This window comes from Martes martes (genome assembly GCF_963455335.1).
Source record: "Martes martes genome assembly, chromosome: 1".
Classification (NCBI taxonomy): Eukaryota; Metazoa; Chordata; class Mammalia; order Carnivora; family Mustelidae; genus Martes; species Martes martes.
The window spans coordinates 191,791,978-191,819,365 of NC_137888.1; the positions used below are offsets into that span (position 1 = coordinate 191,791,978).

A 27,388-nucleotide genomic window follows, 5' to 3' on the forward strand; every position below is an offset into this window, starting at 1 on the left:
AAGAAAGAAGGGTCAAGGCCACCTCTCAGGTCTCTGGACTCACAGTTGGGTGGACAGAGGCGTCCTTGCCTGAGCCCGAGCATGGTACTGAAAAGAGCGAGTCCTCTGGTTGTTGGGGTTCGAATCCCAGCTCAGGCTTCCTGGTGCCAGGACCTCGGGCTCATCATTTCCCCTGCTCCAAACCTGGTGCTGTCATCTGTATGATGGGGATTCAGATAGCCCTCTGGCAGTGCTGTGGGGGATATGCATAGCACTGACGGTAGTCAGAGGGCTGGCGTGTAGTGGGTGTTGGGTAAGATCCTCCCTCCCTTGTTCCACGAAGCCACGCGCAGCCTAGCTCCTCGGTCCGAACTGCCTGCCTGGACATCCATTTCCAGGTGCCTCTCCGTGTCAGGCCTTGCTTTGGTTTTCCCACTGGATCTTGAGGTCCTCAGAATCTACATCACAGGGAGTGGAGCCTGGACAGCTGCATTTCTGAGAAGTTCCCCAGGAGAACCCAGCTGCTCCCTGAACGGCAGGAACTGTGTCTTACGGGTGACCCTGGGTAAATGCTCTTAGAGTCAACAGACACATGAATGGATGGACCATTAGCGAGAGGGCCTTGATACCCGGCAGTGAAACCCAGCGGGCTGGACCGATTCCAGAGCAGCCCAGTGCTGGGCCGGTGGCCTCAGTCACCTGAGAGGGGTCTTTAAGGTGCAGATTCCCAGGCCCAGCCTCGGTGACTGATTCAGAAGGCCTGCACTGGGGCCAAGCGTGGTCCTGTGCACGGACGATTCTATGCTTTGCTGAGTCAAGGCACCTGTGGGTTCTGAGGGCTGTAGGTCCTCCCAGCTCTGCCAGCTTATGACTCTGTCATGGAAGGACCTTGTCCTCAGCCACAGGCCCTTGCACATCCTGCCCTGCAGGGTGAGGTGGGGCTTCTGGGTGCCAGGTCACCAGGTAGAGTTTCTGGGTAGTGGCGGCAGCTGCTCCCCTCCTACAATTGGTAGGAATTAAAATGTCCTGCTGTTTTGAATTCACGGGCAAGTGTCTTTATTACAGCTGATGTCCCAGCAATGTGGGGGCCTGTGCCTCCAGATTTGCTTTGGGTTGTGGTCTCGGGCTCCCTGCCAGCCTCTTGGGAGGGGAGTGATGGGGAACAGCTGTTCTCACCCCGGCAGAGCGCAGGGATCAAATGCCAGGCTTCGATTCCAGAAGCATCTGCCCCTTTCTGTTGTCTGCCCCTCCCTGGACTCCGAGGAATAATTAGCACCAAAAGGAAGGGTCCTCCTTCACTCCTGTCTCCTTGCTGCCTGCAAATCTTCCAGATGGTTTTTGTGGAAGGTGCTGTCTTACTCGTGACCTGTGCAAGGCTGCTGTGTGATAGAAGTCCCGTTACGGTGTCAGAGGGGCCTCCCTCGTTCATTCTCAGCCCGAGCAGGGAGTGACTATTCAGAGCCAGGCCAATGCTGGACACGTGACTTGGCTGGCCCTGCTCCAGATGGCTCATTCCTCGCTGTCATCTCTCGTGTGTGCTGTGGGTGTGTGCCTCTTGGAGGGGTAGGGGAGGGATCTGGAATCCTAGAGGGGATCTTGCAAAGCCTAGGGGTCAGGGAGGAGGGTGCTGGGTGGGCTGACAGGAGGGGTGGAATGCTCCAAGGCTCATCGAGGGTGACCGTCACTCAGATCACTGTCTTCTTTGTGACTGGGACTGGGCTGGCGATTTGCTTCCTCCTGACATCTCTGTGCTTGTAGAGTCTTGCCTTCTGGGTGGGTCTGGAATGGTTCCTCACCAGGTATTTTTATATTCCCTGGAAGGGCTTTCTGCCACTTCATTCCATCCTCCTGTTTGCTCAGCATCCCGGCTCCTGAAGCTTCAGGTTCTGTCCCCTGAGCCCTTAGACCTAGCTGCCGTGGGCCACCTCATTCCAGCCAGGTCTCCCCTCGTACACCCGGCCTTCCAAGACCCACAGCACTGGCTGTGACATGGACTCTGGAGCTTACTCACCGTGGAACCTCTGAAAAATTGTTAACCTCTCCCCAAGGCCCTGTGCTTTCTTGTCTTTTGGGTTATTTTGAAGGGGAAGGGCACACTAACCTTTGTGAAGCCCTGTGCTGGGTTCTTCACTTGCACTGTTTCACCGAATCCCCACGGAGGTCCCATGAGGTAGAGACCTCATGGTGTCTTGCTTTACAGGTGGAGAAACTGAGGCACAGGAGTCCTTTCCAATCTCTTCATAGCTGCTAAGTGGCAAAGGTCAAATTACCCAAGGCTTCAGTTGATTATCTCTGTTGTGAATGTGTTTATAATTCACAATATAGGTGTTCTAGTAGTAAATGGAAGATTGTATTATTGCAGAATTATGGTATCATGGAATCACATTTCTCTTGTTTCATTTAGGTGAACTAAACTAGAAGCTCTTAGGAAAAAAAAAAATTTAATCCTGCTGTTCTACTGAAGCGCGTGTATGTTCGGGAGGGTCCCCCAAGCTAGCCCCACATCCCACATGCCCTGGAAAGTGTGGGGCAGCCCTACTGTGGTGATTCTGACCCAACCACAGACTTGACCTGGAGTGCATTTGAGTGCATTTGAACGCACAACCACCTACTCTAGCTCTGGTCTCTTCTGGGCTCCTCGAGGGCTCTTCTGGAGCCCCTCTCCATTAGGCACCTTCCTGAGGGGCTTTCCAGGGAAATTTTGGACTCTGCAGGATGTTCCCACTAATGTTAGAATTTGCTCTGCAGGGTCAGAGGGCTGCAGTCGGTCCTCCCCTTTGCAGGGTCTTTCTCAGCTGACACGTGGGGTCAGAGCACAGAGAGGGAGCTAAGACTGAGCCACAGAGTTTTATTTTATGGGGGAGTCCGGCTTCGTATTTACTCAGGTGCCAGAGCCTCGGGGTGTTGGAGGTTTGGAAGCCTGGACCCAGGAGTCAGACCCAGCTGCTCAGTCCCTGCCGTTGCGTTCCAGGTGCTGGAGGTTGTTTCCTGCTCCGCACGCAACACGTGGATGCCAACGTGCATCTCACGGGGATCTGTTGTGACTTAATATGGGTATAGAGTAGGTCCTTGATAGGTCTTGTTCATCTCCTCCCCTCACTTAGAGCCCCATAGATGCCCATGAATCTTAAATTGTCTCCCAGTGGCTAGCTACATACAATTTCATGAAATGTGATTTCCGGTTGGACTTTTAGGAGAGCTCACCTTTCTGCAGGTGTTTTGAAGCCCTTTCTAGGCATCTGATGTGCTGTACTGGGCACTGGTCCTTGCAGGTAAGGAATAAGGAGGCAAACCGGACTACTGTGCTCCCGCTGAGTTAGCGAGTGTGATGTGTGTCATTGTTCTGTGAAGTTCATTTTAACAAATGCCCTGGTTGGCAAAGGAACAGGTCAGAAAATCTTCGCCTGTTTTATGCCCAGCTGGGAAAATTGCCACAAGGCCTTTTCTGGGACCATTTTCTATGACTGTTGTCTCCCTTTTGGTCTTTTGTTTGAGGGAGGAGGGACAGTGTGCGCATGCCCTGGTTTTCCCTTGCACTCACTAGCTCCGGGGGCCTGGGCGAGTCACGTAAGCCCTCTGCGTGTCTGTTTCCTCATCTATGAGAAGGAGATAAGAGCCTTACAACGTTGCTGAGAGGGTGAAATGAAATCAGAACATCCGAAGTCCTCTACAGTGTGCCGGGGACATGAGAAGGCCACTGTCACTGTTGCCCGTGGTGAAGAGGAGGACAACAGTGAGGGCTGTGGTGACCCCTGGGCTGCCCGTGCCCTCCCTCAGACAGGCTCTAGTGGGGCAGCGTCCATCTTCTATCAGGCAGCACAGACGGGAGACTCTGATGGCTCTGACCGCGGTGCCTTACTTATCCCTCCTACCGTTGCTCCTCCGTGAAGAGGTAAGCGTGCTCTCTGTCCACCAACAGAAATGTACCAAGTGTCCACTAAAGACATTATTGGAGAGACCTGGAGAGAGGCAGGTGGGTGGTAGAGGTTTTGTATGAAGCAAGGTTTTTCAAACTTTGTTGTTGCATTGAAACTATAGAGTATGAGAACTTACTCCAGCATAAGAATCATGGGAGTAGGGATGCCCTGGCTGAACTCAGAACACCCTCTGGTGTAAGTACAGGCAACCTGGACAGGACTTGACCACCGGTAGTATCCCCACTGGCCCCTCGTTCTAGACCCTGGGGTGTGAGCTCGCACTCAGGAGACTGGAGGCTTGTGGTGGGGCCCCGAGAACTGACCTAATCTCCCATCCACACCTCCCCAAACAAGCTTGCCGTGCCCACACTCGCAGCCTTGACCTAGGTGGTGAGAATGGGTGCTGTTACCTGTCTCTGTGGCACACTCGGCTCAGCCTCTCCATGTCGTGAAGACACGTGGAGAGCCAGCTGCCTATCCTGGAGGCTGCCTGGCACGAGGGCAAGTGTGGAGTTCAAACTACTTGTTGGAGCAAGTATGAGAACGGCATCAGCCTGTTGCATCCATTTCCTCACTGAGGCACCTTGACTTTGTGTCTGGGGCTGTGGCACCTGAGTCGTTGGATCTCTAGGGTACATCTTTCTTTGATAGAGTGACATAAGGGCTTGGGTGGGTGCTAAGTGGTTTTTGCCTCTTGGGACCTCATTTTTCTGTGATGCTCGGGTGGCCAGCTCCCCGTGGTTATTTCTTCAGCTGTGTGGTGTTGGCATCCGTGATGTCCTGATTCTGTAGCAGGTTCACATCTTCCTTGATTAGCGTGAAGTGCTGTCAGCTGGCTTGTTCGTTTGTTCAGCTACTGTTATACCTGTCAGTGTGTTCATGGTTGGGGTGTCAGGAAATCTGGTGCAGCTGGGGAGACACTTCCACACCTGTGGGTGGGATTTGGATGAGGGAAGAGTGTGGAGGGAGCGCTAGCGGGGCACTGACGGGCTCTGGGAAAGGCCGAGGGCACACGAGTGGTTGAGTGAACAAAGTGTCTCCCAGCGAGTAGTTGTGGGGATCTCATTTCCAAATTCTTGCCCCAACAACCCCTCCTCCCCCAGGGGGTCCACAGAGTCTGGTCTCCAAGGAGGATAGAGTAGACATACAAGTAACAGTGGATAATGCCAGCCACTCACAAGTGCCTCTTCTTGACTAAACCCTCAGCATAAATTATGTCATTTTTTTCTTTTTAAATTTTTTTTAAATAAACATATAATGTATTTTTATCCCCAGGGGTACAGGTCTGTGAATCGCCAGGTTTACACATTTCACAGCACTCTTCATAGCACATACCCTCCCCAATGTCCATTTCCCCACCACCCTCTCCCGTCCCCCATCCCCCCAGCAACACTCAGTCTGTTTTTTGAGATTGAGTCTTTTATGGTTTTGGCAGTGCACAGCCCATCAAGAGGAGGTACTGTGGTATTCTATCCCTCCTCCTACTTCCCTCTACCCTCTTCTCACTCTCGTGACCTCCGTTTCCTCCCTGCGGTTACTTACGCCATGCCCTTCACCCAGAGTAATCCTGGATTGTTGGCCTGGCAATCTCTTATTCCTCCTTCAAAACTCAGCCTAGGCAGTGCCTCTTCTGAGAAGCCTTCCATGATTCCCTCAGGCTGATGTAGGTGCTGATCCCCTTGTAACTATATATCTCTCTATTTGTGTGGTCTCACACTGTACTGTAATGATACTTTTTTTTATTAAAAGAAACTTTGAAACAACTTTAATAACCTCCAAAATATAAAAACACTTTTTTTGTGTGTTCTTGTAAAGATGCTGGGGGTACAGATATAACTGAAGCCCATCTTAACCTCCAGCCAGCCCAAGTTCCTCCTCAGAGGAAGCCAGTTAAAAGTAACGTCTTCTCGATAGTGTGCCTGCTCCTGGGCACAGGCCCTTTCTTCTGTATCCACACAGACGCTGCAGCTGATCTGTGAGAGGGTGAGGGTGAGTAGATGGCACAGGTACCTGACTGTGGGGCGGGCTTGAGGGGAGGGAGTGCTTGGGCTTGAGCCAGCCGCCAGGTGATATGCCGGGGACCGAAGGACTGCTGACGTCATTATCTCTGCTTCAGTTTCGTGGCTTCAGCCACCCTCCGGGGTAGTGGCCTTGGTACTAGCCAAGGTCTCTAGGTCACAATTCTTGGCTGTCGAGGAAGTGAGGTCATCTGGGGCAGGTGGCTTGGGACTTTGTGGTCACAGACTGAGTTGTCCAGTCAGCCTCCAACTCTGGCGTTGGCTTTGACCCTGAGATTGGCAGGCAAAAAAAAAAAAAAAAAAAAGTATCCATCCCTCTCCCTATTCTGATAAAAGCCTAGAGGACAAATTCTGGCTGTTTTTTACTGATAAATGTTTATAAAGCCCCCTGGATGCCAAGCATGATGCAGAGCAAGGAATATGCAGACCTTCGGCAAATCTCTCCAGAGGGCGTGTCCTCCTTTGAGATCTGAGGCTGAAAAGATCTTATTTGGTGAAGAGTCTTGATTTGTTATTTGTGTACTATTTGTGTACTTTGTTATTTGTGTACTAATATAACATATTAAAAAATATATATGTGTGTGTATTTTTTGTGATCAAGCATGTCACAGTGTGTATTAAACACCAATAATACACCTAACTGGCTTTTGGGTGGGGCATAGGGAAGCAGAGTGGGATGTGGGTCATGAGCGTGGGCTCTGGAATCAGATTGGATGGGTTCAAATCCCATCCTTCCTGTGATGAGCTTTGGGACCCTCAGCATGTTCCTTAGCCATTCTGTGCCTCAGTTTCCTCCTATTCAAAAGAGGGATCATGATAGCATCCACTTCAGTGGCTGGGAGAAGAGGAAATGAAATCATGCACAAGGAACACTGAACGTGACATGAAGCAGGGGCTCCACAAAGGCTGTTAATGTTAGTAGTCGTCCTTAATTAGCGTAAGAAGTTCACATTAGTGAGAATTGAATGTACAAGATCCGATTTCTGTTCTTGCGTTTGCAGTCTTTGGGGGGAGCTTAGATTTAGGTACTCGATATGACTAAGAGATAGTATGTGACAGTAGCAAGGAAGTCCAAATTCTGTGGTTTGTATTGCACGTCCTACAGGAGCTGGGGGGAGCTCCTAGGAGGAGATGGGGCTCCCTGTGGACATGTCAGGTGGGTGAAAGGAGGGGGAAGGACCAGGGGGCAGATGTCAGGGAAACATTCCGGGCCAGTCGGGTGGGCAGTGATTGCCAGGGTAGGGGGTGATGAGGGGGCCAGCTGGGATCTGCTTCATCCAGAGGTGAAATGACACATGTCTGTGGAGTGGAAATGGAATGAGAGAGGCAGAGGAGCTACTGCTTCTCTTCCTCCTCCTCCTCCTCCTCCTCCTCCTCCTCCTCCTCCTCCTCCTCCTCCTTTGTTTTAACTACATTTATTGTATTTTTATAACTAGGGGCCTGGAATTGTAGGATGCAGAGTTGGGGGATTTAGCATGGCTCTGGTGATTTACAGAGAACAAGCTTTTGGCATCCTTATCTGTTAAGAGGATTACTGAGAACTTGAGTGGAGTGGTGGGGGGGGCCTTTAAACAGATACAATTAGTTGTTACAGAATTCCTAAAGCTTCTTATTAAAGCATAACATACCTGCAGAAAAGGGCACAGATCATAACTGTAGCTTGATTGTCACAAACTGAGCACATCTGTGTAAGCAGCACCTAGATTAGGTAACAGACCCTTGGCTAGCACCCTGAAAGCTCCCTCGTGCCCTCCTCAGCCTCTGCTCCCCCAACCACAACTGCTGTCCCGACCGCTACACTCTTATGTTGGGGTCTTGGCCTCAGCATCTTCTCATGAAGAGCAACCTGTGTTGCGGCAAGTAGTTGTAGCTCCTCTGTTCTCATTGCTGTGAGTGACCACCATTTATTTCATTCATTCTACTGCTGGTGAGCGTTGGGGTCCCTTCTGGTTTGGAGCTTGAGGTAGGTCAAGTAATGGCCCCTTAAAAGATGTCCATGACCTAGTGACAGGTACCATTCACTGGTAATACCTGTGACTAAGTTAACATGGCAGAGAGACTTAGTAAATGTTCGTTAAGGATCATGACATGGGGAGATGATCCTGAATTATCTGGATGGGGCCATTGTAACAAGGATCCTTACAAGAGGGAAGAGGGAGGGTTCAGTTCAAAGAATGAGACATGGAAGTGGAAGCAGAGGTGAGAGAAGAGATTTGAAGATGCTACATTGTTGGCTCTGAAATGGAGGAAGGGGCCAGATGAGGAACGCAGGTGGTTTCCAGGAGGTGGGAAGGACAAGGGAATGGGTTGTCTTCTAGAGTTTCCAGAAAGAATGCAGCCCTGCTGACCCATTTTAGATTCATTTCTGACCTCCAGAACTATAAGAGGATAAATTGTGTTTTATGCCACTAAATCTGTGGTGATTTGTTACAACAGCAATAGGAAACTAATAGAGAACTGTTACTCATAGTACTACTAAGAACATTCTAGAAAATGTCTCCTGGTGCACATATGGTCCTAGGAGCAAGTGCAAGTATTCCCGCCGTTCTCAAGGGCGGTTAGACCCGCCTGTGCTCCCACCAACAGCAGCGGTGAGAGTTGTAGTTGCTGTATATCCTCGCCAACACTCGGTGCTTCCTGAGAAGAGAGATTTTTCAGTGCAGAATTAACAGGGCTTGGTGTCCAAGGGACAGGGTTGTGCCTTACAAGAACTTGGTGCTCAGCAAATGCTGGTTCATGCTGATCCAGCCAGCCGAGGAGAGGAATGAGGAAGAGGTGGTGCCAAGAGTTTAGCTGGGGTGAAGTGGAATTCCTCTTCCATGGAAGTGACTGGGATGGAAACTCCTGAGTCACGTTAGATTAATACAGAACTTTTCAGCTTCAGAGTTAGAACGCCACTGATCTTTGCGACTCTGTGATTGAGCAAGGTTGAGTGGCGGATAATGTGCCTCAGCAGAAAGCTTGAGCTGTTCGGCCGGCTGCTCAGTGTTTGCAAACTGCCCTCATGCAAGTGCTGTGACTTTAGCTTGCTTGCACCCTTCGGAGCTCTGGTTTGGGCGTCTGTAAAATGGGCATGGTCCTGCCTTCCCTGTGGGGCCGTGGGTGGATGAGAAGCCTCTGGGTGCGAGCCCGGAGTTTACTGTCTGCACACAGGTAGCTGTGGTTATTTGGGACAACGGCATTAGGATAATAAATTCCTTTTATGGAAGTTGGCAACCCTGGCTTCAGAGTGTTCAGGGACTGACTGTCTTGGGGTGGGTCTGAGAATATCACCCATTGGTTGGCATCCAGGGTCGGTGGGTTCAGGCTCATGGTCCTCCTCGGACTTTATAGAGACACTGTCCCCCACAGCCCCCCCCCATTCCTGAAGCTGCTTTTGAAGCTATTCATTCACCATTTGTTTGTTCATTCCTTCAGCCTTCGCTGAGCTTTACTGTGTACATTATAATGTAGTGATTAGGGGCACGGATTCCCAGATCAAATGCTTGGTTCAGATCTCGACTTTACCGTTTTGTTGTCTGTATGGCATATGGCCAAATCTTCTTTGTGCCCGGTTTCCTGATTTGTAAAGTGAGGCGGTATCTGCTTCCTGGGCTGATGTGAGAAATGGATGAAAAAATCCATGACAGTGCCTGGCCTTGGGCACCCCTCAGGGCTGGGGTACAAGAGTTGGGTGCCCTCAATCCTTGCCCCTTGCCACAGGCAGAAAGGTGATGGTTTATTGGTGGTTGTCTACAGAATACTTTCTCTAGCACAGGGAGGGAAAACCTGAAACCCTGACCGGGAACCAGCTGGGGTTCCTTTGAGGGCAGGGTCTGATCTCTCACAGCTGCTCGAGAAATGGGGCTTTGAGGAGAGTTGGCATACTTTGGGGCTGTAGGTGTCGAACCCCCTTGCAGCGGTTACTGTGCTGTGGAAGGGCTTGTACACTGAGCAAATGTGGCCTCCAGGTGGAGCTGAAGTGGGCTGCAGAAGTGACTCTGGTGTGGGCTGCTTGCTTCCTCCCCTCTTCCTTCATAGTAGCGATGGTGGGGATGTGGTGGCCCTCCGAGACTCCGAGCCCACATCTCACTACCCTTCCGTCTTTCCTCATTCCAGGTCCATATCTTCCCTCTTGCCTTCTTCTGGGCCCCTCTGTAATGCACATGCCTTAGCTGATGAAGTTAGCTCTGATGGAAGCCAGAGCAGTGGTCCCAGACAGGGATCCAGATGCTAAAAATATCTCATGGTGTGCTTTTTGCAAGTTAAATAAAAGAGCAGCATTGGAGACTATGGCTGGGGATTCTCCCCAATACCGACTCTTTCCAGTGCCTTGGAGTGCTGGAGTCCAAGATATTGGTCCTGCTCACCTGGATTTGAGAGTTTATCCTCATGGAGCCTTTTTTTTCAAAAAAAATATTTTTTTAAGTGATCTCTGAACCCAAATGAGGCTTGAACTTACAACCCTGAGATCAAGAGTTGTATGCTCCACCGACTGAGCCAGCCAGGTGCCCCACAATAGTGCTTTGATCCGGAAAAAGGCCAGACTTATGGTGGGGCCGGTGGAGGAGGATGGGCAGGAGATTGGACCAAGCAGATCTGAGGCTCAGCATCCTGATGTAGCAGCATGGGAGATCGTGAAAGATCACAGGTGTCTGAATTACCCCGAAACCCGTTTTGCCTAGGAGGCACCAGGTTGAAGGCCAATACTCCCTCTCTCAATATGGTCTGCACAGCCAGTCTTCCAGTGTTGAAACTGATGGCTGTTTCTTTGGTTGACACCAGATGAAGCAGCTGGTTTGGGTTTGAGACCATGCCGTCGAAAGAGAATCTGCTCTCCTGCTAACCCCACCCCAGGTGCGGAGGAATGCAGTACGTGAGGCTGAGGAGGGAAGCTCAGCCTCCCATCTCAGACTCACCTGGGGCAGATGCTCACAGGGTGGAGGAGCGAGGCAGCAGAGCCCTCTGCCCACTGAAACGTTCTCTCTCTAGTTCTCTGTCTTATCCCTGTGTCTCTTCTAGCTTCTGTTGCTTCCAAGCACATAGACTCAAATCCCTAACTGTGGATGTCATGTTCATTGGGATATTTTACCACTCCAAGTAGTCATTTTGTGAAGCAAAGTTCACAGCTCATGCCTGTGGGTCCCAGTGTCCCTATTTCTGCCAGGTGTCCTGACTTGATGGTCTCCCCGCTGTACATACTCATTAACATCTTCATCCATCTAACACTGACTGAGTACTACATAAATTACATGTGGTTTTACCCAAGTTGTGATCGAAAATAGTTTGGCCTTACTTGTCTCCATAGACATAGGACATCAGAAGCTCCAAATAACCAAACTCACCCTTAAAAGGGCCCCGAAGAGAATATTTAAGGATAGTGCCAACTGTGACGAGAGTTAACTAGCCTTAAAAATAGGATCAGGTAAAACAGTGACTTAAAGAATAAAGCAATTTCTTTCTAAGGTAGTAGTTCCAAGGTGGCAATCACGGGCCCAGGTGCCTTCTGTCTTCTTGCTCCATTGTTTATAAATGCATGGTCATCGTCTGCACAGTCCAAGCTGAGTTCTAGCCAGTGGGAGCCAGTGAGAAGCGTGGGTAAATTGTGTGCCAAGTCTTTAATACGTAGATGGGGAAATGGCACCTTTCCTCTCTCATTCCACTGGGAACTTACCTGCAAGGACACCAGGGAGATGTCATCCCCGATAAAACTCAAATAACTGTGGCAGAAAGGGGGACACCAGGGAGATGTCGTCCCCGATAAAACTCAAATAACTGTGGCAGAAAGGGAGAATGGATTTCAGTGGATACTGGACCGCCCTTGGTATATTCCCCTTGTGTGTATTTAATGCAACTTTTTGTGCGTTTATAACATAAATATGCCCAGGTTATACATATTGGTTGTTTTGCTTTCAGAAAGAAGACCTGGCCCAGCCATGCTGTGTCTATGGACATTTCCACAGTAATGAATCAGTGTGTCTTTAGAGGAATGGAAGGAAACAAGGAAAGGTAAAAATATCTTTAAAAATTAAAAATTTTGAAATTCTCACATGCATCAGTTAAATACAATGTAGGACTTCATCTGTGTCTGTGTATGTCAGTGGAAGCCATCGAGAATTGGAAATAGTAGGACTTCTTTTGTCTCCTTTCCCTATCTCCAATTTTTGACACCAGAGGAGGATACCTTTGTTAAACATGAGAGATTTTTTTCTACGACTTAGAAGGAAGAGTTGGTATAAATAGAACTAATGTGGTGTAGAATTAAATATTTGATTCTAAAAGCTGTGGGCACTCATTCCTAGAAACTGTGGACAATTTCTTTTTTTTTTTTTTTTAAAGATTTTATTTATTTATTTGTCAGAGAGAGGGAGAGAGAGAGAGCGAGCACAGGCAGAGGCAGAGGGAGAAGCAGGCTCCCTGCCAAGCAAGGAGCCCGATGTGGGACTCGATCCCAGGACGCTGGGATTATGACCCGAGCCGAAGGCAGCTGCTTAACCAACTGAGCCACCCAGGCGTCCCTGTGGACAATTTCTTAGTTGATTATGTCTACATGTGTGGGTGGCCAGTCCCTGAAAGAAGGCAAAGAGAGTCCCTTAGCTTTGGTGGCCTCTACATCTTTCTCTTTCTTCCACCTCCTCTTTTTCTTCTTAAAAACAAATGTATTCATTTAATTTAATTTTAATGCCCAAGAGATGCATAGATATATTTTTTCCTAGTTAAAAATAGGTGACACACCCTCCCCTAATTTCATTCCCAGCCTCCCCACTCCACACCTGCCTTTCCCAGAAGTAACGACTGTGACCTACTTTTGTATATTTCCTTCCAGAAATTTTTCTAGGTGCTTACGTACTGAGAAAAAAAGCCATTCTTTCTTTCCTTTTCTCCCCCTCCCCCGCCACCCTTCTGTTCTTTTGATACAGGCAGTCATACTATGCTTATTGGTCTATTTTGTAACCTTTTAGAAAAATTCAATAATCTGTCTTAAAATGTTTTCAAGACAATACATGAGAGTCTTCCTTTTATCTGCAACGAAATGAATAGCATATGTGTGGCATAAGAATCGCACTGTTTATTGAGCCGTGTTCTTGTGGGTGGTGGGTAGGCAGGTCCCATTGTTTGCCCTTATATAGTGCTGGGAGGCACTGTCCGGTACGTGCCTCCTGCACACATGGGCAGATAGTTCTCCTAGGAAGTTACTGAGGAATGGAGTTCTTGCACCATCCTGTGTATACATTTAAGATCTTACTACATATTGCCAAGTCATTCTCTAAAGACAACTTGTCAACAGGGTGCCAGATCTCCTGTTTGCCTGCCCTCCCGCTGGACCCCAGCTCTTCATGTTCTTCCATTTTTGCCAGTCCATTGGATGAACAATGGTATTTCTCCGTCGTTGTCATGTCCTCCTCCTTCTCTTGACTCTGGGGAAGTTCATCTCCTCAGGTCCCTGTTACTTGGTTTCATCTCCCAATGGCAGAGGGTGAACCTCCATCCTCAGAGGGACCTAGTGACCTGTCCCATGGCCCAGGACATCTGGGCGGTCCTGGTCCGATCTGGGAATGGGTTCTGCTTTGTTTTCTCTTCTGAAAAGTATCTAAGCAATGCTTCTCCAGGAGAGTATGTTACAGGATTACCTGCTTCTCTCTAGACTCCTGGTTTTGAAGAGCCTTTGGCTGGATTTTCCTACTTCAGGTGGTTCTATCCACCGACTGTCACCACCGTCATCACCATTGGCAATCCTCCGAGAAGATACTGTGTGTCAGGCTCTGTGTGGATCACTGGGCCGATGTATCTCATTTAATTCTCACATGGCCCTATAGGGTAGGGAGTTGTGTTCTTACCCTCATTATGGCCATTAGGCAACATTAGGACAGAACAGCTCCTACCATTGCCCTCCCTTGCAGTGACAAACATACCCACATTGAGTTCTCCTTGAGGACGGAGCTGTGGGGCCATCACGCTGGTGTTTGCGGTTGCCTTAGCCACACTTGGTTGTTAGTCTGCATCCATGGCCTTCCCCGGGGGAGAGGTAGGAGCTGAGAGTTCAGTTTTGTGTTTGTCCACAGCCGCCATGTGAACACAGGCTCCTGCGTGTTCTGGGGTTTTGTTGGGGTGGCAGCCTCACCCAAGTTTGTCCAAAATGCTTCTCTGGAAAGGGGTTTTCTGGTGTTAGAAAACAAAATTCAACCAAGTAACTTGAAGATCGAACTGGCTTTTATTAAACGATTCATGATCTGGGCAAGTAGAAAGGAGCTGCAAGGAGGTATACAGAATAGGAAGGTTTTTATAGGAAGGAGGGTGGGCAAGAAAGTTATTAGCAAAAAGAAAGATTGTTTCAGGTAAAGACACCTTTTTTGGGTTGGGGAGGGAATGGCAGGGTTTTAATCTTGCATGTGATCTCTCTAGTGCTGATGAGAAAATTTCAGGTTGACTTCTAAAAAGGTCACCTTCCTGGGATAGGTTGAAACTGTAAAGAAGTCTTGGTTGGCTGTTGTGGGAGAGTAAATGAGTCCAATTTGGGCTCTTTTTCCCCTTTCTTTCCTTCCTTCTTCTTCTTCTTCTTCTTCTTTTTTTTCTTAAGATTTTATTTATTTATTTGACAGAGAGAGAGATCACAAGTAGGTAGAGGTAGGCAGAGAGAGAGGGGGAAGCAGGCTCCCCGCTGAGCAGAGAGCCTGATGCAGGGCTGGATCCAAGGACCCTGAGATCATGACCTGAGCCAAAGGCAGAGGCTTAACCCACTGAGCCACCCAGGAGCCACTGCTCCTCCTTCCTTCTTTTTTTTAGGTTTATTTATATATTTAAGTAATCTCTACCCTCAGCGTGGGCCTTGAAACTAACAAGCCCAAGTTCAAGAGTCACACGACTGAGTCAGGCTTTTTTTTTTTTTTTCCTTTTCTTTTCTTTTCCTTCCTTCTTTCTTTCTTTTTTTTTTTAAAACAGCAGGTTGGGCATATTTGTCATTGGAGTAAATCTGCTTTATTAGGATAAATGCAACCACCGAGCTGTGGAAGGAAGTGTGTCTGTTGCACCCAGAGGCCCAATCAGTCACCCTACTCTAAAATTGCAAGTTTAGATCTCATTCTAAAAAGCAGGCAGTGTGCAGTTCCGAGGCCTTCCTAAAGCCCCCTCCCATGATGTTTCAGAGACATCCACATGTAGACCCAGATGATCTTAGGCTCATTATTATAATATCTTGCTTCTTCATCAGTAATTTTAAGCAGTCTGGGCTAGGGTGATGATGTGATTGTCTGAGTTCGCACAGAGACAAGCCTCGGGATCAGGTCCCGGGTCTGACTCTGGCTCTTTGTACATCACAGTTACCTCTAGTGTTGTTATTAGAACACCGAGCCGTACTTGTTCCAGAAACTGAGCTCGTTAGCCAGTAATGCCTTGAAGGAAACTTGCCCTTTGATCCATCAACTGATTATTCATTCAGTGGCCATTTACTGAATGCTTCCTGTGCAGCAGACACAGAAAGATGGGTAAGGTGAATTCTTAGAGGATCTGGAGTCGGGTGTGGGGGCAGGAGGCACACACTGTGAGCTGCAGTTAAGTGGAAAACTATTATTCTTCGTTGGTCAGTGGTGATAATAATAGGCTCTGTTGCAGTGGGTTGTTGGAGCATGTCCTGAGTTAATCACAATAAAGTACGTGGCATATAGTAAACACCCAATAAAGGTGGCTGTTTTCATGGTTGTCTGTTTATTTTTATTCTTACATAGGGTGAGGAACCTTGGAGGATTTTTTATCAAGAGGCTGATAGGGCCACACTTGTGTCTTATTTTTATTTTTAAAAAGATTTATTTATTTATTTGAGAGAGAGCAAGTGAACCTGAGTGGGGGTAGGGGCAGAGGCAGAGGGAGAAACAGACTCTCCATGGAGCAGGGAGCCTGACATGGGCTCCATCCCAGGACCCTGAGACTATGACCTGAGCCAAAGGCAGACACCCAAACGACTGAGCCACCCAGGCGACCCCTACTTGTGTTTTAGAAATGGTAATCAGGGGCACCTGGGTGGCTCAGTGGGTTAAGCCTCTGCCTTCGGCTCAGGTCATGATCTTGGGGTCCTGGGATTGAGCCCCGCATCGGGCTCTCTGCTCAGCGGGGAGCCTGCTTCCCCCTCTCTCTCTGCCTACCTCTACCTACTTGTGATCTCTCTCTCTGTGTCAAATAAATAAATAAAATATTAAAAAATAGAAATGGTAATCAGTTGACACATGTTCTCATTGTATGTGTTTATATTTTAGTGTCTGCCTCACTGAAAGGACTATGAATTCCATGGGGCCAGATCATACTGCTTTGCTCACTATCATTTACCAGGGTGTGGCACACAGTAGGTGCTCACTAGTGTTTCTGGACTGAGTGTAGGAGGCAGAGTATTGACAGTGGGTCCCTGAGGTATGGTGATATGACAAAGCCGGCCAGCGAGAAGGACCCTCAGCTCTCCGAGGGCTAACCCCGCTTTCCCGAGGAGAGCGGCTCCCTGGAGACCCCGGTTTGGCTCCGGTGGTTTGTGGGTGTTTTGTCTTTCAACCTCGTGACTTTATTGAGGAGACCTCTCCCTACAGCCTTTATTGCCTGAGCAGTGGTGACTCACCACTTCCAGCTCTAGGAGCTGACTCACGAGAACGCAGGATTTCTAGGAGCTGAAGCCCCTGGGGAATTCAGTTTTCTGTGACCACCAGGGACTGTGGATGGTTAATGCTTCCCTGGGCCTCAGTTTCTCAGCGGAGTTAGGCATGTGAAATTTCTGATGTTCGAAGAGGAAAATTTTGAAGGGAGAAGTCCTTGCTCTACTTGTAAATCCCTCCTGTGAAGGGACTGGTGACATGTGTGCATGGTTAGGACGGAGCCCATGCTGGAGAGATGGAAAGGTTTAAGTTTGTGTGTTCGTTGATTGATTGATTCATTCATTCATTCAGTCATCCATTCATTCAGTCAGTGGGTGGGTCGGTCAGTCAGTATCCCTTCACTGCTCAGCGGCCATAAGCATTTTGGGAAAATGCTCAAATAAGGAATTATAAAGACGTTTCACTCTCAGCCCACACAAATACAAGTCTCTTTATGAAAATAAAGATCTTCTCAGGCTCGCTCACGTATTTCAGTATGTCTTGAGCACCTCCTCTGTGCCAGCTGTGCTCGACTTCCCTCTCCCGGGTTAGCTTTGCCTGGTGCAGGAACACCCACATCTGGCTCAGGGCCCAGCGCATAGTAGGCTCTCAGCCTGTGAGTGGCTTCGGTGGACCGAACTGGCCAGAAAACAGTCATTTGTAGACGGCGACACGAAGGGCTGTGTCCCAAAGACAGGTTTGCCCTCTGTTTGGTGCTCAGGGGTATCTGATTTGCAGCCTGCTTGAGAGCCCTCACCTGTAGATGGGTTAGTCGTTCTCATGATCTCTTTATCAGCTTCCATCTTGTCCTCAGGCTGGAGCTGTTTTGGTCACTGATTTTTATGAGCTCCTTGTTCACTGCTCACAGGGCTGTGTGGGGCCCCGCTCCACTTCCTCCACCCTCCCAAAATTCAGCTGCTGACCTTGAGAAGCTGGAAACCCAGCAAAGGGGAGAGTGCAACCTCTCCTGACCTGAGGCTCTAGCCTTGACTCTTGGACTCACCAGCCCTGTGACCTTGCGTAAGGTCACTCTCCATGCTGTCTTCTTAGAGATCACTGCAGTGTTTCCTATAATCTGCTCATTAGAATATGGTTTCTTCCAAACACCAGTAGGCTTTGCAGGGGACAATGGGGCCTGTCGCCAAACTTGTTTGGGTTTTGCAGACTTAAGCTCACTTATATGTGACTTTTCTCAGATCCCAAATAGCCTGTAAAAGGTCAGTGTGCATGGAGGGGCCTCTCAGGAGAGGGTAGAGTGTGCAGCTCCCCACATTTGCTGTTGCATAGACCACACTGGGGACATGCTGGGCCATCGAGGCTTCCTCCCAGAGCTTTAGTGATGGTGCCTAGGATAGAAAGGCAAAATAACCAAAAACACAATTGTTGGATTTGAATTGTTTAGCAGTTTTTGGTTTGTTTTGTTTTTTTTTAATTTAATTTTATTTTTTTCAATGTTCCATAATTATTTTGTTTTCATTAGGAACTTTTAAAAAAATATTTATTTATTTATTTGAGAGGTAGAGAGAGAGACAATGAAAGAGAGAGAGCATGAGAGGAGAGAGGTCAGTGGGAAAAGCAGACTTTCTGCTGAGCAGGGAGCTGGATGTGGGACTCGATACCAGGACTCCAGGATCATGACCTGAGCTGAAGACAGTCACTTAACCAACTGAGCCACCCAGGTGCCCCCATTAGGAACGTTTAAATAGTAGGCAAGAGCTGGAACGAGTCTTCCAACCCATTTTATAAGCCTGCTGGTGAATCCGTTGAGAATAAGCGGTATCTTCATAAAGGTTCTTATTCAAGCAGAAACTCTCCCGTGCAAACACTGCCCTCTTCCTGGCTGTGTGACCTTGGGTGTTTCTTTACTTCTCGTTCAGATTCCTCAGTGGCTTCAAAGAAGGGTGTTGGTTGATGGGTGAGCGTCCTTTCAAACCTACAATTTTCCATATATTGTTTAAAACAACTATGAGCCCATCATGGAGGCACATGGGGTCTGTGTGTCTTCTCATTGATTCCTCAGGGCAGTGCCTGGGATCAAGTAGTCAATAAACCTGGGTTGAATAAATGTGAGAACAGGCTCCTTATTGCATTCATTGGCATAACCCCATAGACCGCTTACTAGGTTATTGTTAAAGTGATTTAATCAGTACACATGATCTTTTTTGAGACACATGAAGACTCTTAAGGGAGATGATGTTATTGGACAGGTGAGGAACTAAGATTCTGAGAAACAAAGGGTTACACTCTGGTCCTCTTGTGAAGGAATAAAAGAGCCAAGACACAGACTCAGGCTTCTGAACCTCAAGTGCTGCTTTGTTAACAGTTTATTTCACCAAGGCCGTATCTGTCCTTGTACTGACCAAAGGCATTGATTAGGACAGGTCTTGGGAGAACAGCCATGAAGACACTGAAAAAGCCCTTCAGTTCTCTGGTGGGCCTGGCTAATCCTCTACAGGGCAAGTTATTACGGTACCTTATAAGTTATAACATTATAACTTCTCCAAGTTATAACAGTACCTGCTGATTCCTTCCTCAAGGGCTTTTTATATACGTTGGCTCCAGACATCACAGAGACTGAGCAGAAGACACACTGTTTGTCTCTCTTTTGCAGATGAGGAAACACAGTTTTAAGTACCTGCCCTAACGTCACAGGTAATTATAGGGCTCAGACTTAAACCTGTCTTTGACTGGCTCAGTGGAGGAAGCCTTTTCACCACCCCATCTGCTTCTCATATGATTGGGACCCTCGCTTACCTTCTCTCTGCAGACAGGAGCTCAGAGCTCCCCTACAGAATGGTGTGGGGTTGGGGGGGCGCTGCTGTGTCTGCCCCAGGAGTGGGACTGAGATTTTAGCCAGGATTGTCCACTGAGGCACGGAGGGTGGACATTCTGCTCATGGGAGCCCATCAGTGTGTCCTAATTCCCAGAGGCCTCCTTCTTATAGGGCGGCTCCAGTGACAAGGGGAACTGTCAGGAGAGTGTTAGGGGAGGCGGTGATGATCCTGGCTCAGTGTCAACATTTTCCAAGTCCCAGTTCGCCATCCGGGAAAGGCAGATAACAGTGGCAGTTAGGTCCCCAAGTCGACAGGAAGGTTCAGTAAGCAATGCCCAGTTCAGTTACTCAGCACCTGGCACACAGCCTAAGTCTGCTCTCAGTCCCTAAATCGTTCTCCCACCAACCACAGACCCAAGGAAGAGCCATCAGAACACATGCCCTCTACTTTCCAGTGAACGTCCCTAATGTATGCTGATCTCTTAAAAAAAAACAGCCAACAATTATCCGAGTACTATTCATGTGCTCCATGCACCGGCAGGCTGTACAGTCTGTGTCTAGGGGTACAGTTGGATGTGGACCATGCTCACAGTGTAGAAGGAGACATGAGTATAAGTCATCGCTAGAGATTAGGAGACATAGAACAAGAAGGGCTTATGGAAAGGTCTAGTGGGGTCTGGCACACACTGCCCACTAGGAAATGTTTAAAAGCACTCAGACTGGAGGGCACTCAAATGGGCACAACATTGTGAGGTGGTACTGGGAAACCCAATTCATGGAACTCTTACAGCCCCCAGTCTGTGGAAGATGGGTCTTGGGTGAAAGGCAGCCTTGGTCCTGATGCTGAACCCTTGCTGGTGGGGAGCAGGTGTGGCAGTCTCCCTCCTAGGGAATCGGATAGACATTCCTTCTAGGCAAGAGCCTGGCACTTTCCCTGGAGGTAAATCAACCTTTTCAACTCCAAAAGTAGAGAATCAGGTTTGGAAAGCCGGGGAGGCTGGGGGTGGGGGTGTGGAACCCCAATGGTTGAAGAGTTCACCCGGCCCACAGAATAATCAAGATGCAGTTACAAAGCACTGGTTTTGTCTGGGGAGTTCTGCTGGGGTGTGGATGGAGAGAGTCTTGAGGCATTTGCTTTCTAGGTGGGAGGAGAGTATGGGAACTCAGGTGAAGACTTTCCCCAGGACTGCGGCTGGGGCAATGTGGCTTTGGTCCCGCCTGCGTGCAGTCCGACCAGAAGCCAACGTCTTCCTCACGGGTGGGTACTGATGGAGGCTCTCTGTGTGCCAGGCACTGTGCTGAGCTCGGGGATCTACAGGGACCAGCACAGGCGGGAGCCAGATGACTTCTAACAGGGTCCCTGCCCTGCAGGGTTTTGTAGTTCGGTTTAGGTTTTGTAAGGGCAGGGAACTAAACAGGGAGTGGAAAAAACAGTGCAAGAAGGAATGTGTTTTAGAAAAATCACTCATGTTTTCTTGTTTTTGTTTTGTTTGTATCTAGGAAAGCTATTGATGAATAATTTCTTTTATTAATGTTGACAGATATTATACAATTGTCCTACTGGTTCTAATAGTTTTTTAGAGCTTATTTTATTTTATTTTTTTGTGGGGAGAATTTTTTTCTGGGCACATAACATAATCACATCATCTGCAAGTTAATGGAATTTTGCTTTTTTTTCCTTCTCAACTGGTAAAACTTTGTTTTGTTTATTGGTCTAAAAGATTGGCAAATGCTTCCTGAGTAATGTTAAACAATGGTGATATCTTGGGTCATTTTTACCTTCCGCTGACACCAGTAGGAATCCCTGCTCTCAGTTTAAGCTATATATCTCTTAAGGAAGTTGCTCTCTATTTCTATTCTGTTAAGAGATTTTTTTAAAAAAAGGAATAAATGTTGAAATTTAATAAGATTGGCATGTAAGGAGACATGTTTTTCCTCTTGATCCTGTTAATGACATAAATTATATGGATAGATTTCCCTAATATTGACCCATCCTTGCCTTCCTGGGGTGAGCCACATTTGGTTGAGCTCTGTATTTCTTTTATTTTTTTTATTTTTTTTTATTTTTTTTAAAGATTTTATTTATTTATTTGACAGACAGAGATCACAAGTAGGCAGAGAGACAGGCAGAGAGAGAGGGGGAAGCAGGCTCCCCGCTGAGCGGAGAGCCCGATGTGGGGCTCGATCCCAGGATCCTGAGATCATGACCCGAGCCAAAGGCAGAGGCTTTAACCCACTGAGCCACCCAGGTGCCCCGAGCTCTGTATTTCTTTTAAGGAAAAACCATTTCAAGCTACTTGCCGTCGTTTGAATTACTGCTCCGTGAAGATGCAGTTGATTTATCCTGCGGTTTAGAATAATGTCAACAGGATGGCTTAACTTCAGTTTGAGAAGTCAGAAGTGGAGTGATGAACAAACCATTAATTTTTTTGGCCAGCATATTGCTACTGAATGCTGCTATGTGCAAAGCACTCTGGTTGGATGGCCTCCAGTGCCCCTTGTAGCTCGGAGTTCTTACAATTCTGTGCAATGGTTCCATTAGTCAGGATTTGTTGTTGTTGTTCCAAGCGACAGAAACACAGTTTAGCCTGGATTCAACGTGGATTAAGGGCATATATGGTTCATATAAATGGACAGCCCAAGAGTGGGTAGCTTCAGGCATAGCTGGATCCAGGGGCAGCATTATTAGGTTTTGCTCTCACTCTTTCCTTCTCTTGGCTCCACTTTCTTCTGTATTGGCCTCATTCCCAGGAAGACTTCCTTTACATGATACCTCCCAGAAGCTCCAGCTCTGGAGCTTCTAACACTCTGATATTCTCCCACAGCTGTAGGCTGAGAGTTTATCCTTCCCACTTGTTCCAACAAGACTTCCCAAGTAGACTCATGTTTGTTCTGCTTGGGACACATGCTGTCTTCTGGACCTTGAGGGTCGGGGATAAGATCAGCCTTATCTGAACCCTTGGACTGAGAGGGGAGTGGGTAGGATGGCCAAGTACTATTACCCACAGACGGGCAATCAGAAGCACAGAAATACCCGATGTCCATGTCATTGGGGCCAGTGATCCCCCTTCTTTGGTGGTCTTTGCTGTCCTTTTTCATAGGTCGGAGGGGAGACTGCAAGGGGCTGTGATCTAATCCTAGGGCCCAGCAGGTCAGTGTCAGAGCCAGATTCTAAGTCTCTATCTGAAATTCTAGGCCTTACTCATTCCCCTGAATTACACATAGAAACAGGAGTAGGGAATTAAGGTGTCAACTAGGCACTTTGAGATTTGGTTGTTAAATGAAGGGTGACCTTGGGTCACCCTTACTGCTGACGCACTTGCCCAATGTAATCATTCATCTTGGTGATTCTCTATTGTCCCCTTTCCAAAATAAACTTAGAAGGTAGATACTTTTAAAGGGGTGTCTTTGACAGGATGTTAAATATTTTATGTGGAGCTTGTATAGTAACCAAGTTTTAGTTTGGCAAAATCTTGCCTTGTCTGATTTGTCATGTCTTCACATACTTTTTGTCTTTGAAGCTTTATTTTATATATGGTGTGTGTCAAATTCAGGGCAAATTCAGTGATTTTCTACATATGTTTCTAGTCTTCAGATCAAGGTGCAGTACTTGTTCAAACATTCTTTTTTTTTTTTTTAAGATTTTATTTATTTATTTGACAGACAGAGATCACAAGTAGGCAGAGAGGCAGGCAGAGAGAGAGATGAGGAAGCAGGCTCCCTGCCGAGCAGAGAGCCCGATGTGGGGCTCAATCCCAGGACCCTGGGATCATGACCTGAGCCGAAGGCAGAGGCTTTAACCCACTGAGCCACCCAGGCGCCCCTTGTTCAAACATTCCTTACTAGCTTCTTCCCAGCCCCCCTGCTTTGCCCCAGTAGAGCCTGGCCTCAGGCTGTCCCTAAGAACTCTCTACTGGGTGTACCGACCTGAGTCCAGGGACAGATAGGAACCTGTTCCTAAAGACTCGTGTGAGGAGAGAGGAGGAAAGTTACCATCTACAGAGGATAAATGCTGAGCTGTCTGTACTTTAGGGGGCTGCGAATGCACTGTCCAGTCGTAGTATTGGAAGCCCTCCTTGCTCTCTTTCTCCTCTTTCACAGATGAGGAAACTGAGGTCTCAAGAGAGGTAGGGTCTGCCGAAGGTCATGGGCTGATGCAGGTTCAAGGCTAGACAGATGATCTGCTGTTATAGGCCAGCCACCTACTTTGGTCTGACTCTCATTTCATGATACTCTTGATTCCCCCCCCCCCCCGGAAAATCTTGAAGCTCTGTGAAAGGTGCTATATATAATAGAAAGAATGTAGGTGCTGGTAACTGACATTCTTGGGTTCAAGTCTCTGCTCTGTTCTATGATCTTGGGCAAGGCTGTTAATCTTCCTGAACCTCAGTGTCTTTATCTGTAGATGGGATCATATTAATACCAACCTCATAGGGTGGTCTTGACAGGTGTCGTGTGCCCATCACATTGTCTGGCACATGTGATTTTTGTATTTGAAAAGCCAGTTTTTAGCATCTCTTGGTGGGAGGTAGGGTGAGAAGTGATATAAAAGTAGGCCGACAAGACCATAACCTCCCCGCAAATATGAACACTCTAACATGCCTTTAATTTTGCAGTTCTAAATTGGTTTAGTAATAATGATAACGTGGTATTTAAGAACCAGACTCTGAAGATGGAATGCCTTGATTCAAATCCTGACTGTTGCATGGTGTAACCTTGGGTAGATGGCTTAACCTCTCCGGGCTATAGTTTCCTTGAATGTAAAGTGAGGCTAATCATAGGGCCTACCTTATAGGGTAGCTCTGAGGACTGAATGAGATCATGGGTAAAGCATACTTCCTTGGCCCAGTACCTTCGTCGATGTGCAATCAATGTGACTTAGTATTACTGCCAACAAATTGATCTGTACTTCTCTTTGGCCTGTAAACACCTTGCTGGAAGTTGGCTTCAGTTTTCATAGTCTGCACTCTCTTCGTGCTAGAATGTCACCAAAAGCTCTCTCCTCATGTTTGTGTCAGTGACCGAAGAGAAGAGTGACTGCCTGGGCGGCAGGAGCCTCTGGAAGTTACCAGCAGAGGTCCGCGCTTGGAGAAGAGTGAATGGACCACTCTCCTGGGTTGAGCGTTTTTGTCTGTGGGGGACAATGTGTAGCTTTCACGGGTGACTCATCCTTGGGCAGCAGTGACCACTCCATGGGAAATGCAGAATGGAGTTCAGCCCCACATGTGTCGGGAGGGTGTCTTGGTCTGGAGCTGATGGTGATGGGGAGGGCTCCTTTCTCCGAGGACCAACGCGTCAACTCAGCGAGCCATGGGTCAGGCTGAGCAACTGACAGGATGGGAGAAATAAAAGGTGCTGGCTTGGCGGGCTCAGCTCTTTTTTTAATTTTGAAAAACGCTCTTTGCAGCTCTGAATCGGCCCCTTGAGCTGCAAGGAGCAGTGCCAGTTAACCCACATTTAATTGGAAACTGGGTTAGGGGACATTCTCTCCCCCCACCACCAGAGCATATCCTGCGTGTTGGCCTCCTTCCAGTGGCTGGTACAGTAACAGCATTGACACGGCCCTGGCTGTCTGGAGGCTGGAATCAGCTGGGTGAGTATACATCGCTCTCCTTCCACATCCACCGACTCTCTCCTAATTGCGTTTGCCAGCTCTGCAGAGAATGCAGACTTTCCCTTTGATTTTCTGAGAGATCAGTGTCCTTTGTTTATCTTTGTCTCTCTCTGCTGTTTGGGAAACACCTCAACACATTCTCACTGTTAGATTTTAATTTTCCTGTTCAGCGGAATCTTTTCCTCTCCTGGGTGAAATGGTGAAATTATGCAGGTTTCCTTTTGTCTGGTGACTCCCCCCCAGTTTGGGGTATGTGTGTGTGTGTCTGTGTGTGTGTGTGTGTGAGAGAGAGAGAGAGAGAGAGAGAGAGGGAGAGCTTCCCTCCCCCAACCCCCGGGCCTCACTGTGCCTTGTTTTGGGGGCTGGGACCTGGTAGACGGTGATACAGTGACTCCCTTGTCTGCTGGGTTCCCACCAGCTGATGAGCAAGGTCATTTTCATACTCATGACACCTGCTTATCAAAACGGCCAGCTGCACCCCACAAAGCCCCCTCCCCACACTGGAGAGAGACGAGATAAGAATAGACCAGGAGCTAGAGAGTGAAGGACACTATCCACTGACCGTTAAGGCGTGGATGGGCATCTGATTGGACAACTGGGCTCTGTAGGCTCTGGATTGATGTAAGTGCCCCACCAGAATGGTGTGAATTGGAAGAAGTTTTTAAACTAAACAATAAGGTATTTGTGCACACGTTGTGTGATGTGATCCTTTTTTTGTTCTTGTGACCGACTTGACTTTTTAGAAGACAGTTTTGTAACATCCGCCTGCCTCTTATCTTTTGAAAATGTGACGGCTCTGTATCAGGAAATACATAAATTGCATTGACTAGTGTGGTTTCAGTGCAGGTAACGAATGGCTGAGAGACGGTATGGGTGAGCAGGTGTGTTACTCCTTTCCTGTCATGGTTGTGGGTGCCATCAGGGCTCCTCTGTCTGGATGGTTTGCTCTGAGCTTCCTGGTGGATCCTGAGGACTGGCCTGGGTGGGTGGCTGGGGTCCCTTCCCTGTGGTCTCTGGAGCTGTGTATTGAAGGGTAGCTGCTTCGATCTGTGGGAGCTGGCCATCGGGGGATTGGAAATCCAAAGAGCTCATCGTGCCTAAAGCTGCTTGGGGATTGGTAGTACCAATCACCACCAAACAGGTTGTGGTCTTAAAAATAGAATAAGGGTGGGGCATCTGGGTGGTTCAATTAAGCCTCTGCCTTCGGCTCAGGTCATGACCTCAGGGTCATGGGATCGAGCCCCACATCGGCCTCTCCGCTCAGTGGAGGGTCTGCTTCTCCCTCCTACTCTTCCTCTGTGCTCGCTCTCTCTGTCTGTCTCAAATAAATAAAATCTTAAAAAAAAAAAAATGGAATAAGGACAATGAAGTGTCTGGGGCTTTAGGTAGGGGTGGATCCAGGTTTGAGGAGCCTAATCTGGGGGAGGGCTTCCTCAAGAAAAAAAAATTCAAAAATATCCTTTTCCAAATTTTGTAAAAGCGCAAGACCCTATGGATACCTTTCTAAGGAAGGGCTTTAGCCTCAGTAGCTTCCTGCTATGTCCAGTTTGGGCTCTAACAAAATAAGCAGAGACACATTGTGAGGAGAAGTTGAAGTGGGAAAATAAGAGGTCCGTCTTAGGCCAGATTAGAAAAGGGTGTAGTGTTCCCGTGTGTCTACTCACTGCTGTTCAGCTCTACTGGTGTTGCAAAAAGCAGGCACAGTCATTTATGTGAATGAATGGGTGTGGCTGTGTTTCAATAAAACTTTATTTACATAAACAGGCAGACCATAGTTTGTCAGCTTCTGGTCTAGACAATAATTTAAGGCCGTTTGGTGGATTTTTTGCTAAAAAGTAGTACGTTAAAAAAGCAAATTTTATAAATTTAATTAAAAAAGATGTTTTATTATTAACTATTTGTGTTCATTGTGAAAACTTTGAGAAGTTTAGAAAAATATAAAGAGGCCATAAAATAATCACGTGTAATTCTACCACTCATCAGTAAATGCTGTTAATCAGTGAATATTGCAGGAAATTTCCTTCTTGCATTGGTATGCATGTGCATACACATTAATTATTTTAATTGAAATTATGGTATCAGTTTGGTTTCTGGCTTTTTCTTCTAGAATATGGTGGTCCAGTTGGTGATGGAAGTGGTACAGTTTTGGAGGACGGTGCTATTTTGCATAAGGTTGTGGACTGTGATGTCTGAGCTCTGGGTGTGAAAGCCAGTTATGTCTGAGCTGGGAGGCCTTGGACAAATCACTTTAGTTCCTGTAAAATGGAGATATTCATCTCACCCACTTCCTACAGTGGTTGTGAGGATTAAATGAGAGCACCCATGAAGAGGGCCTAATTCTTGGCCAGACACAGGTTAAGTGTTCAATAGATTTTGGACATTATTCTTATTCCTGTTGTGGTTGTCTTGTTGTAGGAATGGGAGCAGTTCCTGGGTTTTAAGGCAGGTCATGGAGCTGATGACCTGCCCTGTAGACCCCAACCTGTCATCAACCCCAC

At 47.8% G+C, this 27,388-nt stretch overlaps 1 protein-coding gene across 1 annotated transcript in view; it reads left to right on the forward strand.

The window, feature by feature from the left end:
- ARHGEF3 (Rho guanine nucleotide exchange factor 3) overlaps positions 1–27,388 on the forward strand; it is a 315,292-nt gene that overhangs the window by 22,719 nt on the left and 265,185 nt on the right. Inside the window, exon 2 of the mRNA XM_080807093.1 lies at positions 11,810–11,902. Coding sequence (XP_080663219.1) covers positions 11,841–11,902 — 62 coding nt within the window. The 5' untranslated portion in view covers positions 11,810–11,840. The remainder of the gene's footprint in view (positions 1–11,809; positions 11,903–27,388) is intronic.